The following is a 17,586-nucleotide window of genomic DNA, read 5'->3' on the forward strand; positions in this document are numbered from 1 at the left end:
TCGTCTTGGGCACAGTGCTACATTTCATTGCTTCACAACACAAGATAAAAACATCATCACAGGGAAACATCATCACAAGGACAGTTCTGTTACATAAAACAGACATGGACTACATTTAACAATCACAACACAGACATACAGAGACGTCTAAAGTGCAAAAAAAAGTGCTGAGTGCATGGGTGCTGTGTGTTCATTGCACACTGCTCTGTTGCATATTGCTCTATTGCACTAGTTTTTAACATTGTTCAACAGCTTAATGGAGGCTGGAACAAAGGATAATTTGAGGTGGTTTGTGGTGGTTAGTCTTAGGCATGGGGAATCTTCTTCCTGATGGGAGAACCTGTTTTCATATATTTAGTAGTATTCATTGATTGCATATATTTGCACCTTACTGGTGGCTAGTTTATTTTTAATTTATATTTCCTATATATTGATTTTTATATTTTCTATACATTACTTTTCTACTTTGTTTTAATACCTGTATATCTCATGCTTTGTATCTGCACTCACCTACCTTTGTATTGCAACTGCTGCATAGCAATTTCCCTTGGGAATCCAGAGGGCAATGTTATCGTTCAACATTAAAGGGACAATTCACATTTCTTTAAGAGGGGTTGTATGAGTCACTTATCCATCATCAGTGTATTACCAAGTAGCTATCTTATATGCATGGAATAAGTTACAGTGTCTCTCAGGTTAACTCATATCACAGCGGTGCCTGGACAGCGTGACGTGTGGTTGTGCTGCTGCCGTGGTCCTGCCAGATGCCTCCTGCTGCTGCTGCCATCATTAGTCATTAGTCATACTTCTACTGTTATTATACACATATGACTATTGTCACACATGTATACTGCCAGATATTAATACATACTTTCAACATATTGTACCACAGTAGCCAGAACTATAACTATAATATTATTACTTTCAATAATGTTGTTGTAAGCTACTGTCATTACCTGCATCTCTCTCTCTCTGTCTCATTGTGTCATGTGGATTACTGTTAATTTATTATGCTGATCTGTTCTGTACGACATCTATTGCACGTCTGTCCGTCCTGGAAGAGGGATCCCTCCTCAGTTGCTCTTCCTGAGGTTTCTACCGTTTTTTTTCCCCGTTAAAGGGGTTTTTTTGGGGAGTTTTTCCTTATCCGCTGTGAGGGTCTTAAGGACAGAGGGATGTCGTATGCTGTAAAGCCCTGTGAGGCAAATTGTGATTTGTGATATTGGGCTTTATAAATAAAATTGATTGATTGATTGATTGACAACTAAAAAACAATAATACAATCTAATGAAACAGTTATAGATGTTTTGCACTTCAGATGTGACCATAAAGGACACTGTAGGAATCAACAACAACTTCAGGCCGACTTTGTGAAGTGATAAAATAAGTAATAATGGCGCTTTGCTCCAGTTTGTGTCTGATAATTGATAAGCTCGACCAAACGGCGCCATCTCTAGTCCCTTTATAAGTTAGCTATTATTGCTTCAGCGTAGTAACGTTACGCCCTAACGATCATTCCAACAGTGTAACTAACGTTAGTTGGCATAAAACACTTCATGTTAGCAAGGAAGCAAAACTATTTCGATAGCAGATATCATTCAGGGGGAAGTACAATTAGTAACCTTACTATTCTTGTTTTTATAACTGTCTACACAGCACTAATTAGCTTAGCATAAGTTAGTTAACGAAAACAACGTCTATTATTTATTTATTTGTACGGTACTTGCCAACGTCATAGAAAACGTTTTGAACTTACTGCTGAACGTTAATGTTAGAAACATAACGTTACGTTACCGTTTATTATTACTAGCCAAAAATGCAGTTATACGCGTCTGAACTTTAGCTAACAACACATTCCTATCATTACTTTAGTAACGTTAACAGTTAGCATTAGCATTGACGTTAGGCAACTTTGCGGTTGCTCCTAACTTGTAACTCTCTGACGCTAACGTTAGCTGTTGGCAGAAAACTTACCTCGCAATAAGCGGACGGATTCGAATGCACACTTTAACAGCCGACTCTTCGGCCATTTTTCTTTTCAATAACGTTAGTCATCCACCTAACATTAAATTGGCAACGTAACTAACACGAGCACAGAAATAACGTTACTCCCTTTCCTAGGTTTTCAAATGGGGATCCGGCTCTGGTTTAAAATTTACCACTTTGTTCTGATTGGATAACGTCATCGGGTGGACAGATCCATGTGGGACGGTGGTGGATAAAAAGGAAGTTGGCTTACGTTTTAGCTCATTTTGTGCTTTTTAAAATGTATTTAAAACAACGTTTAATATCCCGTGTATGGGCAAATAGCTCTTCAAGCAATTTTTTTTTTACTTGAATTTTCCCCCCGAAAAATCAAGTTAATTATGGTAGCGTCAGGCTGGTGACGAATAAAAACGCGACATCGTTGTGTGTCGTCATCAAAACGCATCTACAACAATGTGCAAAACACACGAGAAAGTGGAGATTTTTGTAGTTCAGTAAAAGTTAAACGTTTACAGTGCTTTATAGAAGCAGTGCGAATCAGGACGTGGTTAACTGATATTAGTGTTATTAATTTTCAAATGCGGGAGAGCTGAATTTATACAAAACTTTATTGGAGCGTTTCATCTTGCTGTTGAGATGTCTCTGTTTCTTGTTAACAGGTAGGTTTAGTTTCTGTATCAGCATCGTTGGTCTCTGCTTTTTTTTTGTCATTAGTACATGACCTTGGAGTGACATGGATGTATCTTGCCTCTAAGATAACAATGACAGATTTTTTTCACATCAGATAGCAAAACTGATTTTCTTTTTTCAAGTTATATAGACATTAATTGATAAACATAAACACAATATAAAAAAAACAGATGAAAACAATAGAGTTTTGTGAATAACTATTTTTTGACACAAATGAAGATATAGCAGTGTAATTCTAAGGTCACAAGCTGCTAAACTGACCAAAAGCTGCTGTTCTGTGCTTATGCTGAAGAAGTGGACTGAAGAATCTGTAACATTAAATTCTGTCATGTTGCTCACAGGTATCTGGGAGAGGAGGAAAATGGGACCGTCTCAAAGGAGTCTCGGTCTCAGGCATTGCTGGCTAAACTGCAGCAGAAGGCAAAAGAGAAGCAGAAACAGAGTTTAACAGATCAGAGACAACAACCACCTAAAGGACTGACAGAAAAGCAGGAGGTCAAAAAGAAAAGAAAAGTTGACAAGGACAGCAGTGAGGAGTCTCAACAGCACAAAAAAAGGAAATCGGAGGCGGTGCCTTCATTTGTTACAGACTCTGATGACCACGATGAGCCTGTCAAAAAGGAAAAGAAGAACAAGACAGCTGCAGATAAGAAACAGAAGAAGAAGAAAAAGGATCAGTCAGGTGTGTGCTTGCTCTTCTATATATTCACATGTTGGCACAAAACTGGGCAATATAACTATCATATCATTCACATGATCAGTGTTAGGATATCGTGACATTTTGTCATTTATATTGTGCCTTGTGCCTTTTAGAGTCTGGCTGACACATTGGCATGGCCAGTATTATCAGCTGATTTTACTTTAATGTAGAGAGTTGGGTGCGTTTTGAAATGTCTGCTAATATGTAGCAAAAAATTGTGGTACAAAAATGCCAAATATGTAGGCTTACCCGCATCCCTAACTGCATCATTTAAAGCTGCACTAATTGAGTTTTTTAAATAAGCAATGGATCAAATCACTATGCGCACCAGAGAGCAGTCACTCATAGGGGCAGAGAATTATTACCAGCTCTGCAGTTCCCTATAGCCCCATGGAACTTTTAAAGGGTAACTTTATTATTTTTCAACCTGGACCCTGTTTTCCCATGTTTTTGTGTCGAAGTTAGTAATGGGAACAACAATTTTTTAAAAATTGGTCCAGTATCGAGAGAGGGCTGCAGCTGGCACCAGCAAAACAGGCTGCAGCATAACCCCTCATGGCATATGGCAGCAGTGACATACACTGCAGTAGTTTAGTTATGGCCTGTTCAGAATTATGATGTTGACCTGTCATGTGAATGCTATGTGCACAAGAAAAAAATGCCTCACATGGGATGATTTTCTTGTTGTTTTGTTTATTTTTTATTTTAGGCAGTTCTGTTAAAGGTCTTTCTGACACTTTTGTGACTGGAACAGATGGACAGGAGGACACAGTAGAAGAAGAAGAGAAAGTAGAGACAGAAAATATCACAATAAAACAAACCACAGAGAAGACTTCTGCTCCTGCTGGATTCACAGTTCTGGGAGGATTTGAGAACAAACCTGTCCAGAAGGTACAGTGACTTGTTGGTAGTGCTTAATATAAACTCAGGGGTTGCCAGTATCATTAGTATTCATCCTCTGTGGGCATCATAGACTGTATAGAAAGAGTGGACATAGCCACTGTGTTGTCACCCATTGGTTTGTGTAAGCCTCCATCACATGATGCTATGTGGCCCAAGAAGACTTTTTCCCATAGATTTACACTGTCAAGAGATGCCTGTGAATCAGTATTTTTTTTTTTTTTTTTTTGAGCATCACAACTTCCTCAAAATGACTCGTTTTACTATGTGAATTTGATCTATTTGGTCCATTAACATTTTGAAACTCCCACTCAAGTTAGTGGAGCACTAAACTGGAAGTATATAGCTAGTAGATAGCGAGCTATCAAGGTTATCAGTGTGCCTGCTGAATTCACATTAATTGTGACATTAAAGGTAGTATGTAGGATCTAGCAGTGAGGTTGCAGATTGCAACCAACTGAAACTTCTCCTGTGTGCTAAGCATGTACGAGAACTAGGGTGGCCAATGCGAAAAAAACACAAAAGGCCCCATCTAGAGCGAGGGAATATAAATGGCTCTTTCAAAGGTTATAAAAAAAACAATGAATCTTAGTTTCAGGTGATTATAGACTAATGAAAACATAGTTATTAGTAGTTATTATTAGTTATTATTCTATTCAATTTCTGCAAAACCATCCCCCTAAATCCTCCACACTGGACCTTTAAATGCGATGCTAGTTTTGGCTAGCGAAGAAAACAGGCTTAGAAAAATTTACTCACTGAAAAAATGAACAGCCGAGCCCTTAGAGTGTCCTACAGTACAACCAAACACTGAACAAGACAACCAGAATGTAACACTTAACTGTCATTAATTGACAACACAGTGTCAAAGGGTCAAAGTTTTAAGAATAAAAAACATGGACAACACCCAAAAAGAATTTGAAGGCAAGAGCACATTGTAACGCCTCTTAACTGATTGACAGGTGACTGTGGTGGTGACTGTCAGTCACAAGGTGACCAGGCTTTAAAGCATACACTGCTTTACTATAGATTGTACTTTAAATGGGATTATAATTTACAAATTGAACATCATGCTGTATTGAAGACAGCTTGAAACTAGTGACTGAGGCCATGGACTCATCAGGAAAATGTTTATTGAGAAAATAAATCAAGTAAGAAGTAGGGTCATTTCCCCAGAGACTTTAACAGATGGACTTCTTTTGGCAATCAGTGGAGTCGCCCCCCTGCTGGACATTAGCAAGAATGCAGGGTTAAGGCACTTATACATTGGCTTCACTTTTCAGGCCCAGAGGCTACATCCACGTGTTTTTTATACAGTCTGTGTTAGACAGTAAATATTAGTGTGTGTATTCTTCTTTACACAGGTACACAGAGTCCTGCCTCAGTGGCTTGCTCAGCCTGATGTCATTCACAGAGACATTAAAAGCAACCTGGTTCCCATCAGTGACATCCCAGAAATGTCTGCTGTGCTTGTGAAAAAACTACACAATAATGGAATTCAGCATCTTTTTCCAGGTAAAGAGACGGAGCTTATCTATGTGTGTATTCAGCAGCAGGTTTCCAAAGCTCTAAGTGATCGAGAATAGGCCAGTATTATTTCACTTAACACTAATGTTAATTTATATACATCACACCTGTTATATCAGTGTTATCTGCTTTATTAGTTATTAGTTATTAGTTATAATAATCCACGTAGTCTCTGTAGCTGAAAAGGGTGCATGTGGTGTGTGGGTGGGTGTAGGCATTGGGAGTGAGGGTAGAAAAATGTCACTGTGAAGGGATGTTGTGATTTGAAAAGGTTAGGGAACCATTAGTGCATTGAATAGGTGCCTGAGAAACAAAGTTGTGAATAATACTGTGACCTTTTGACAGTGCAAGCAGAGGTCATCCCGGCCATTTTGGAGAGTGCACAGCAGGGGCTGCTGATTGGACGAGGTGGCTACAAGCCCAGAGACATCTGTGTGTCTGCACCAACAGGCAGTGGCAAGACTCTTGCATTTGTCATACCTGTCATACAGGTGAGCTTCCCACCACCACCTTTGAGTAGAGATTCATACAGTACGCAAAGGCACTGCTGCATGGTGTATGTGTGAAGAGCAAACATGCAGAAACTCTCCATACTAACTAAAGATGATCTCTACCATCAGGTGCTGATGGAGCGGGTGGTGTGTGAAGTCCGGGCTCTGGCCGTGTTGCCGACCAAAGAGCTCACTCAGCAGGTCAGAATCTTTCACAACAAAGTTTGAAAAACATAATCAATGATGTTTGCTATATGGACTGTATTACAGCAGGTGTCTTCAAAAACATGTGTGTGCATATTGGCAATGGAAGTGTGCAAGCTTAAAACGTTTTTTAAAAGTCCTGTTGTTGCGTGTTCAGTTGTTAGAATTAATATTCCAATAGCGGACTCAAATTCCACTGAATTCTGACAGGATCACGACAGCATGGTATCGCAGTATTTTTGTGTGCAGATATCCTATAGTTACACACAAATATCCAAATCAGTTGCTTTTTCAGTCCAAATAAAATGATTGAAATGAGGTGAACACACTGAAAACGTTATCTTATGAGATAAAACAGATGGTTACAAAGTTTCCTTTTGGGACATAATTTACAGTTGAAAAACGGTAATAAATCACAATATATTTTATCGCAATATTCAACCTATTATAATAATATTGTATATGCCTCTGATAAATCCAACCCCTTTAGTTAACATAGTTTCTCAATAAACTGAAGCCCCTGCAGCGTCTATGGCTGCAACATTTTGATTACCACTTGACCGATGACACAAAGATTCTTGTGTTACAGTAAAACATAACACTATACACTATGTAATCGAGCTCTGAGCTATCCAACAATACACAATAATAATGCAAGTAAAAATTCCTGTTAGGACGTAGTTTCCTGGTTTGCTAATTATAACCCAAACCTTATACATATTGGTCTTGTGTCCTTGTCTTTGGCTTGGCAGGGTTTCTGTTTCAAGACACAAAACTCTTGAGTCTATGTCATGGTATTTGACACTAAGCATCGAGTGACTTGTATGCTCATATATTCTTGTTGGTGTACATTATAGGTTTCCACACCAAATACATCTGGCCACTGGTCTTCTATCAACTCACTAACAGTACACAGATCTGGAATTCAATCACTATTTATCAAGTCAGTTTGTTTAGGAAGTATTTGTGATCTTTGGAGGGTACTTCCCTTGCATAGTTTGACAAGCTATTGCGCCCCACCATACTGCCATTGCCATACTGCATGCACATCATGATTGTTTGCAAACTGTCAAAGCATTTATTCTGTATATTGAAAAAGCTCAGCTGAGATATTCACCTGTCCAGGTTTGCAAAGTGTTCACAACATATGCAGAGGGAACCTCTCTGAAAGTGGTGATGCTGGCTGGTCAGAAGTCTTTTGCTGCAGAGCAGGCGTCACTGTCAGAACACAGGTGAGTTCAGCTTCATTATAATGGGGGGGCTTCAGCAGCTGCATTTGTCCATACGTTTGTTCACCTTGAGGGAATTTCTTCAAATTTGGCTCAAACATCTAGTTGGACTCAACGATGAACTGATTAGAATTTGGTGGTCAAAGGTCACTGTGACTTCATAAAAAATGTTTCTGGCCATAGCTCAAGAATTCATAAACTACTTATGACAAAATTACACAAAAGCCATTATAAGCTACTGGTCATACCAGACCAAGTATGGCTGTAGCAACGAAACTCCTAGAGTGTACTGAAGTGAGCAAGGGTCTGTTTTATTCCTTATGACTTCAGCTACTCATCAGTGAGAGAGAGGATTTGTTACAGACTCTCCCAAAAGTGAAACTGTCTTACTCTCTAGTGCTGCTCTTGATTTAAAGGTGCATTTAAACTTGGAGGTATGTTTTGATGATCGCAGGTAGTGTCTTTTTCTATATTACCACTGGGTACACCAATGAAGATGATAGATCCTACACATACAGGCTTTACATTTGCAGCTGTTAAGGAGGGAAATATAAATATCAGATCGGATTTTGATATTTGCACAATACGTGGGGAAAAAACTCACTATACTGTGTCTTTTCTGTGTGTTCTGATTGTTCCTCCAGAGGCGGCATGAGGCGCAGTTTAGCAGACATTGTTGTGGCCACTCCAGGTCGACTGGTCGATCACATCAACAAGAATTCAGGCTTCAGTCTGGAACACCTCAGGTTTCTTGTGAGTCCTTAAAACCCGTAGAACTTAAACCAATATATTGACAAAGCACAGCAGATATAACCGACATTGAATTCCATTGTTCGCCATCTGCCACTAGTGTCATTTATTTTAAAGTGGAGGACTTTCATTCTCTCAGATTATTGACGAGGCTGATAGGATGATTGACAGCATGCACCAGTCGTGGCTCAGCCAGGTGGTGAAGGCGGTGTACAGATCAGGAAGTGGAACAGAAGCCATGTCCATCTTCAGGAGAACGGAGCCGGCACATGTCACAGCAGCCAGGTGAGTGTGAGTTCAACCCTGAAGCGACAGAGTCTCTGTACAGTGGACAGAGACTCAGGCATGTGTTTTTCTTCATTTATGCAGTTTTATTTTTAATAGAATGGCACTAATGTTAAAAGAGTCAACATTTTTATTAAAGGAATAGTTCAACATTTCAAGAAATATGCTTATCTGCTTTTTGACAGTAGAGTCAGGACCATTAATTCATAAATGGTTATTTGTATAGCTGTGCATTATGTTTTCGTAATGTCCATCCATCTGTCTGTACGTCCTGTACATACTGTCCCATTCTTGTGAACATGATATCTCAAGGGCACCTTGAGGCAAATTTGACACAAACTTCCACTTGGACCCAATAATGATGAACTGATTAGATTTTGGTGGTCATAGGTCAATGGTCAAGGTCACTGTGACCTTGCATCCCTCTCATTGTTGTGAAGTTCATCTGACCTGGGCCCTTGCTGTGTACCTCTGCCTGTGCATGACCTTGCTGAACTGCTGTGGCTAGCACACATATGGTGTTCACACAGACAGTGTTGCTGCTGCATGTATGGAGCCCTGCAAGTCACTCAATCTCCCACAACACAGTCCTGATTATATTTCACAATAAAAGCCTTGTGGTAGACAGATTCTGTGCACAAAAGAGGGGTTTTAATTTGAAATGGAAACAGGAAGTGTTACGTTGAAAAAATGTCTTTGACATATTCTAAAGACATACACACTGAAACAGAAGTGAAAGGTGTAATGTTGCTGGTATGATGTAAATATCAGCAGATCATTTACAGTGTTTATTTCTGCTGCAAACCAAGCACGCCACTTAGAAAAAATAAGGTGAGACTCTGAATCCCTAGATGTGCCGCATCTGAGCCACGCCTGAGGTGTTCTGGTGTGGCCTGGGTGTTAGGGGGTTGTGTAGCTGTAGAACTTGACAGAGCTTTAAAATTGCAGTGCTGTAAGAAACCATCTGTTTCCCGTTTCAGTCTGTCTCCACCTCAGATGCCGCTGCAGAAGCTGCTGTTTTCTGCCACACTCACACAGAACCCAGAGAAGCTGCAGCAGCTGGGCCTCCACCAGCCCCGACTCTTCAGCTCCATCCACAGCATCAGCGGCAGCAACAACACCACAGCAGCAGCACCCACCCAGGAACAAGGCCGCTTTAACTTCCCCCAGGGTCTGACGGTAAGAGATGACCTTTGACCTTTAGGAAGAAGCACAGGCACACATGGAAGTGCAGAGCAGTGGTGTCAGATAATGATAATAAAATACTTGTGTCACTTTGTTATTGACTGCACCTTTGTGTTTTTAGGAGTACTATGTGCCTTGTACATTAAGCAAAAAGCCCCTTCTCATCCTCCACTTCATCCTGCGCATGAAGCTCAGCCCCATCCTCTGCTTCACCAACTCCAGAGAGACTGCACACAGGTTGGAACAAGTAACACTGTTGAAACCATTTATTTTTGTACATATGTTCAACCGTCAAGTGCTGTGGACTCTTTCAGCGTGGCCCTTACTGTGTTTTCCTCCTCAGACTTTACCTGCTGGTGCAGCTGTTTGGTGGAGTTCAGGCTGCAGAGTTCTCCTCCCGACTCTCTCCTGCTGAGAGAAAGAAGACACTGAAGGAGTTTGAGCAAGGAAAGATCCAACTGTGAGTCCATGTGTCTGTAGAATGACGGTTGTGTGAGAGAATAGGTGACGGTCCAAAGTAACAAAAATCAGCTAATTTTTCTCACCCCGTGTTACATTGAATTTGTGGGGGAAAAAAATTCTTGCATGCCTCCAGTGAACTAAGATCTCAAATATTGAGAAAATGCCTGTTGAGCTTTGGCGCTTTAATATAGTATACACTTAACTGATTATGATTTTTTTAGGTGGATAAAAAAGTTTTGTACGGTGTCAGGCGTGGATGAGTAGCGCTCCTGTGCTGTTTATGCGAAGTTCTTTGTGGAAATGCATGTGTTTGTGAAGAACTGAGCATATGACTGGATAAATGAGACTTGGAGTACACCAAGAGAGTTGTGTGAGAGTTTGTAAATGGATATTTTGATATGGGTTTGCTGTTGTTAAAAGCAGACCCCTGTGAGTTCAGTTCATCAAGAATTTTGTTTGTTTTTGGATTCTTCGCTGACCGTGTTGGCATGAGAATGCCTTTAATGGCATTCCTCAGCTTAGCTGTAATGTTAGCTAGCTCAGTGGTCCGATGTGAGCTAGCAGCAGATGCATGGTTCCTTCTGTGTTGATTCTACAAGACACTGCTCTCAACAAGGTCTGTGGATTATCTTGAGTAATAGGTCATGATTTCTAGAAAAAGACTTTGCTATTGAGTTTTTTCTATGTATTTTTGGTCACTTTGAGCACCACAAGCTGAGTGCCATATAGTTCCATTATTTTGTAGAGAAGGCAGGCATCTCTACTACTGATATCTCCAACACCCAGCAACTCAAACCAAAACAATCTATATTGATAAATAGCACTACAGGTGAGAGGAAACATATGTATTTTTGATTCTGGGGTGAACTGTCCCTTTAATTATTATTCATAGGGAATTATATGTCTGTTTGTGTTTATTAACTTAGCTATTCATAAATTCCTGTAGTGAGGAATAGAGCTTTAATGAGCAATGATTTACACTAACATGTCATCCTGAAGGTTGATCAGCACGGATGCAGCTGCAAGAGGCATCGACATCAACGGGGTCAAATCTGTTGTAAATTACGACGCACCGCAGTACATCAGGACGTACATTCACAGGTGAGCTGTTGATGTATACTACTGCTCAAGAAACAGGATTATAGGTAATCCTCCATATTGTCCAGTTTAGCTTCATCATATTGTGATCAGGCTGAAACTTTGTCTTCTCTGTCTTTGTTCAGGATTGGCAGAACAGCGAGGGCAGGGAAAACAGGCCTGGCCTTCACCTTTCTCCTAGGAGTTCAGGTTCAACACTAATATAACTATATATACATCCTCAAATATGGATGAGAGAGGCAGAAACATGATGTTAAGACAGATGTGTTAAACCAAGTGTTTTTGTTTTCCCTCTCAGGAGAAGAACTTCCTTCAGATGGTGGTGGAAGCAGGGAGCCCCGGGATTCAGAAACAGATCGTCAAACCAGAGAACCTGAAGGGTATGGAAGCCCGATATGAACAAACGCTGCAGGAGCTGGCTAATGTTATCAAGGTATCTTCTCCTACACATCCACTAAATGTTGAAATAGTCTGACTATCCTTGTTTAAAAATGCTTTTCTGCATATCTGGCTATTTTGTTATTAAATCTGAAGTGGAAAGTTAGAATTTTTTGAGGTGGGGTTGTATGAGGACTTAACCACAGTCAGTGTATTACCTGCAGTAGATGGTGTGGCATGTTCCCAGTTTGGCTAAGCGGACAAGAGTACCACCATGGAAGCTAAGCAATGTACTGCTTTGGATGGGTCAGCGACAAAACATTGTTGCCACCTAAAAAAATCAATATCAGTTTAAGCGTATACTATATTCATAATAGTTTCACCTCTTTGCCTTGCCATCAGATAGCCTTTTCTCACAAGGAACTAAAGCCATTATCTGTGCTCTCTTCAAAGCCACCAGACTCCTTTGACAAAAACTGTAATTTTACCTCGCAGAGCAGGAGATTTGCTGGTTTACCACTGCCATGGTCAGTTAGTTTGTTTCCGTGTGACTTTGTTGAATCAAAGCTAAGCCTTTAAATTGCCAAAGTCAAACAACACAAACTAACCAACAGATTGAGGCAGCAGTAGACCACCAACTCACGTTCTGCAGGGTAGAATGACAGTTTTTGTCAAAGGAGTCTGGTGGCTATGAAGAGAACAAAGATGGATATAACAAATAACAGTTCCCCATCAGATGGGCTGTCTGACAGCAAGGTAAAGTGGTGAAAATATTTTAAATATAGCGTACACTTAAACCTACATTTAAGTTTTATAGATTTTTTTTTTTTTTTTGCAATATTTAATGAAACTGTCACTACATCCTGACCTAAGTCCATAAGACTGTGAAAAGAGATCATGCTCCTCCTCCCACTCCTTGTGCTTGTAATGGCAATGCCTGAAATCTACCGTGGCTGAATGGAAACAACCAATCAGTGCTGAGGAGTCTCTAATGCAGCTGTCACTCATGTCAGTCACTGCTCGTGAACTGCGATTTAACTGTCAAACTAGCCAGCGCTGACGAAATATGAATCAAGATTCTTTTACTGCATTGCCTGCAATGTTTTCAGAAAAACATTTTAGTGTACTGTTTAGTTGTAACACAAGAAAAGTTTGTTACCCAGCTGCCATGTTGGAAACAGTTAAGCCAAAACTGAGAACCACCCACAGGTAGAAGCAAACTTTCTCATATTACAGCTAAAGAGTACACTAAAATTTGTTTCTGAAGACATCTGAGGTGAGAAATAGGCAATGCAGTTACAGACTCTTGACTCATATTTGATCAGTACTGCCTTATTTGACAGTTTGACTGCAGTTCACGAGCAGTGATTGACATGATTGACAGTTGCATCAGAGCCTCCTCAGCTCTGGCTGGTTGTTCTCATTCAGCTGCAGTGGAGTCTTACAAATGCCAATAAAAGCACTATGAGAAGCAGGAGGACACGATTTTTTCCCCACATACTGTCTCATGTACTACTGTCTGCATGAAGTTGAAGTTTCATTAAATATGACAGAAACTTATTTTTGTAAAAATTACTAACGAAAGCTTTTAACTGATACTGATTTTTTTGTTGGTAGCTGTAATACATTTTGTTCTGGTCCCCGATCGAACCAGTACATTGCTTAACCATGGTGGTACTCCTGCCTGCCTCTCCAAACTAGGGGCTTGCTGACAGACACTTAGTGTAGGTAATACACTGACTATGGATAAATTCAAATGATCCCTTATTAGTATGACTGGATGAAGCCAACTCTCCTTTAATTATTAACTCAATTGATAGAAATGGATTTGTCGGTTTCAATTTTCTACTTAAGTAGTTACTATGTTCCACCTCATGAAAGTGCCAGTTTTAGTCATTTTTATGCACTGACTTGTATGCTAAATATCTCAACCTACAACAAGGCAACTTTCACCTGAGAGCTGTGATATAAAAGACTACTGTAATTAATGTTTGCCTACACATACACCACCTTCTGTTTGTCTCTACAGGAAGAGAAAGCCAAATAATGGAGCAGCAGACATTCTCCTCTGAGCTGACATCTGTGCAAGACAAAGACCACATGGCTTTTTTTCCAGCTGTACTTGGAATTAATTATGTTGTTTAATAAAACATAAAATGTCTGTTTGGTGGAGCTGGTGAATTCAGCCCCATGGTGCCTGTTATTGTGTGCATAACCCAACACATGCATTACATGCAGCCTGTGACATGGGCTTGTTACTTTTCATTGAGGCCATGACAGATTTATGTGGATAATGGCAGTATTAAGAAATGTGGTTGCTATTCTTCCCATCAGTCTGTATGACTGTGGGGAAAAAAGCAGTGCACAGTAATGAGAATAATATAATTCATACATAAAGGGTATGTGGGGGGGCTACACCAGTGAATGCACTATGAAGTGAATAATCAAATGATGAATTCATAAACAGTAATCCAGAAATTGTAACACAGATAGAAACAAATTAATATGAAGTGATATCATACATGACTTCTATTTTCATTTTGAATATTATTTACATATCACATATTTTTATTGCACTAAATTTGAAAACAATCTGATTTTGTCTTGGATTTTTTTCTCCCAGCTGTGGTTTCAAGCATTTGAGCAGACTTAAAAGGTTTCAGTCCACTCAGGTTTTAATTTCCCTCTGTTATAACAAAATATAAACACACATACACACACAGTGTTAAACAATATGTTGTGCCATCAGTCCCATTTGGAGGTCTTCCTCTTCATGTATCTCTCTCCTTCGCTGTCGATGGCCTCGTACAGCTGCTGGTCGTTTTCTTTCATGGCGTGCATATAGCCCAGGTAGCCCACACACAAGGTGATGGTCACCAGTCCAAACGCCATCACTGGTTTATTCTGCAAAACAACACAGTGTTGTGTCACAGTGAATGTCTGGAGGAGATTTATCCTGTAGCCAGATGAACTATCTCATTTTGCGTCAGTGAAATAATCAGTAATGACTCACCCATTAATAACAGATAGGTATTTCCAGTTGGGAGATATATTTCATAGTACTTCTGTCACTCAAAATAGTTGCCTGATATTTTATGAGGCTGATGTTGAGCTTAAAGCCCCAAATTAGTTAAGGGGAAAGATGTTTCTCAGCTTATTCTGCATTATTACACATTTTCAATTCATAAAAAGGTGCACTAAACATCATTTCAAGATGTCTACGGATTGTTTTAGACTCATTTTTAGATTTATTTAAATTTTAAAAAGGGCAGTGCCACTGTTTCCTTGTGAACCCTCTTAAAACAGTCAGGATTCAAGCTCCATTGACATCTGAGAAAATAACCTCAATTCAAAGCTACTTATAGCCTTGTTTGCTGGTGAAAACTTTGAGATGTGGTTGAAAGCTCCAGAAAACAGTGTTGTAATACTTGAGATCAGTCTTGCTCTCAAACATTTTTTGAAGGTCTTGTCTCATACTCCACTGTATTTTTACTCTGTCTTGTCTTCGTCTCACACAAAGAGAACTCTGGATATTTCAGCTCCTCAGAAAATTCCAATATATATAAAAGTCCCCTCCGCAATGCTTCTTGGTTACTATGGATTATTTTGCATAATGAATGAATATTATATACATTGAAAATATTTTATTTTATGTCTCCATCTGCTGGTGGGCCATCACAATAAGAGAATTCATGCATAATATGATGTTAATTCCACTACAGAAGAGACTTGATGATCACTAAAATTAGGTAGGGAAAAAAGTGGACAGGTTAGTATCTGCTCTCTCACAAAAAAAAACCAAAAACAAAAACAAAACAATATCGTGAATCCCTAAAAGAGGTGAATAAAGAGGAATCTTTGTTTTCTGTAGGTGTTTTGTAGGAATGTGGATCTTTCAGATCAGTTTGAGAAGTACTTATGGTCTGCATTTCTACATTTTATTGTAAGTGTATCTTGCAGTGTGGGACTTGCAATAATCAGGACTTGGTCTTGTCTCGGTCTTGATACACTCAGGTCTTGGTCATGACTTGGTCCCAGTTTAGGTTGCCTTGCCAAAAAGGCAAGTAAGTGGTCCTTGACTGAAGACTTTTATAATAATTTATGGGTAAATAATGAACTTTTATGCACAGACAACAGACAATTCGACAGTCTTTTACCTTTCCAGACAATAGAGATACATCCACGTCTGTTACTGTATATTGCTTTACTTTGAAAAGTCAAACCGGAACTAGATTTTGTAATATTATGTTTGTGTGTAAGAGTCCCTGTTTTGGTGTTATGCACTGCCTGCATGTCTTTTAATCTATCTCCAAACTGTAAACATTAAAAGGACGACACACGAGCGGGGACAATATAGAAAAACAAACAAACAAACAAACAAACAAAAAACAAATTATTTTGTAGGTTAATTAAAATGTTAGAATTTAAAGACAGAGTAACAAAATGATTTATTGAAACATTTATGCACACTCCAGACACCATGTTATAAATTACTAGCTATACAGAGGTTATGCTCAATTTTAAGTAGTAGAAACAAGTGTCGGCGTTATTTGACTCAAAGACCAGCTAACTGAGCGTGTGTTTGTGTCTTACAGGTTTAATGAAGAGTTCAGGGTTGAAAGCTCGGAACAGAGTGGTGGTCTGTACGCCTCTCAGCCCGGGGGTCCTGAAGCCCTTTTCGGCGGGACTCTCCTTCCCTTTACCGACCTCTTTATCCGACATGTCCGTCAGAACTGTGAACGGCAGCTCTATGGAGACATATACGATAGAGAAACTTGGTAGATAAACATTGCAGACTTGTGGACTACGCTACTTCCCTGGACGCAGCCATGTCGCAAAGTCAAAGACGACTGTGAGGAGTTAGAAGAAGAAGAGGAGAGTGGTGAATATACGGCGTCAAAGGCCACAGCGCCCCCAGTGGTTATGAGCGGGTGATACCAACTATCGAATGGCAGGGCCACCCTACTGTGGGAGGAAGTTGGAGGACCCGGAGATAATAGACTAATTTAAAGTTCTTAATGCAGACAAAAATGGCTTTATTAATATTAGGCCTATTATGTAGGCTACTGAGATACTGGATCATTATTATTATGCACAGAGGTGGAGCAAGAGGGTGGCGTTTGGGGCTTCAGCCATTTCCAAAGCCCCAAAATCTGTGCCATATTCTAAAGAAATATCAGGAACTGAGTGATTGTTCATCCACTGGCCTAATATTTTACTCAGAGAATTACAGACCACATTAGCATTGTTGAGGATCCTTAATTTGTAGTTTGACCAGCCCAGATTATTATGGTACGGATACATATTTGTCAGATAAACATTCATCCTGCGAATTCCACTTCAGCTTAGTGTCACAAAAATCCATTGTAAGATTAGTAATATTATTCACACTAAATTCCTACCCTATCTATGATATGTAACTTAAAAATGGTAACATCCGACACTTTTTTGCACCCTTTAAGGTTGCAGGAGTGAAACTGAGGACCTTTCCACACCTGAAAGTCCAACCCAAACATTGCATTTTTGTTACATTGTGTACATTTAAGCTGTTTACTGTTAGTTTCACATTGTAACTATGCGAGTGCACTAAAGAACTATTCATACTTATGTCCTGTTGTCATCACCTAAGTGAGGCACATCTTCCTATACTTGGCACTGAGCCCTGAATGTTTCATGTGTGGCTCCACCACTGCTGATGTAT

The 17,586-nt window shown here is 39.7% G+C and overlaps 4 protein-coding genes across 10 annotated transcripts in view; 2 read left to right on the top strand and 2 right to left on the bottom strand.

Annotated features, from left to right (window-relative positions):
- cenpe (centromere protein E) overlaps positions 1-2,148 on the bottom strand; it is a 31,667-nt gene extending 29,519 nt beyond the window's left edge. For all 5 annotated transcript variants that reach the window (XM_049590598.1, XM_049590597.1, XM_049590595.1 and 2 more), the window contains exon 1: positions 1,975-2,148. In XM_049590598.1, the coding sequence (XP_049446555.1) occupies positions 1,975-2,030 (56 nt within the window). In that variant the 5' untranslated portion in view covers positions 2,031-2,148. The remainder of the gene's footprint in view (positions 1-1,974) is intronic.
- LOC125897389 (xaa-Arg dipeptidase-like) overlaps positions 1-17,586 on the top strand; it is a 649,571-nt gene that overhangs the window by 167,531 nt on the left and 464,454 nt on the right. The window lies entirely within an intron of this gene.
- On the top strand, positions 2,412-14,227 carry ddx51 (DEAD (Asp-Glu-Ala-Asp) box polypeptide 51). 2 transcript variants are annotated; one of them, XM_049590675.1, is made up of 16 exons: positions 2,412-2,645; positions 3,018-3,358; positions 4,086-4,267; positions 5,641-5,791; positions 6,149-6,294; positions 6,424-6,495; positions 7,624-7,730; positions 8,372-8,480; positions 8,617-8,762; positions 9,743-9,941; positions 10,069-10,184; positions 10,291-10,407; positions 11,409-11,510; positions 11,633-11,696; positions 11,806-11,940; positions 13,915-14,227. In XM_049590675.1, exons 1-16 carry the CDS (start codon positions 2,623-2,625, stop codon positions 13,930-13,932), a joined length of 2,028 nt encoding a protein of 675 aa, XP_049446632.1. In that variant the 5' UTR covers positions 2,412-2,622; the 3' UTR covers positions 13,933-14,227. The 2 variants fall into 2 exon arrangements, with proteins under 2 accessions (XP_049446632.1, XP_049446633.1); XM_049590676.1 differs by having other exon boundaries at positions 4,131-4,267.
- Positions 14,543-16,742, bottom strand: smim8 (small integral membrane protein 8). The gene is made up of 2 exons (XM_049590763.1): positions 16,479-16,742; positions 14,543-14,789 (listed from the first exon to the last, which is right to left on the bottom strand). Exons 1-2 carry the CDS (start codon positions 16,605-16,607, stop codon positions 14,631-14,633), a joined length of 288 nt encoding a protein of 95 aa, XP_049446720.1. The 5' UTR covers positions 16,608-16,742; the 3' UTR covers positions 14,543-14,630.

The sequence above is a fragment of the Epinephelus fuscoguttatus genome, linkage group LG11, assembly GCF_011397635.1.
Source record: "Epinephelus fuscoguttatus linkage group LG11, E.fuscoguttatus.final_Chr_v1".
Classification (NCBI taxonomy): Eukaryota; Metazoa; Chordata; class Actinopteri; order Perciformes; family Serranidae; genus Epinephelus; species Epinephelus fuscoguttatus.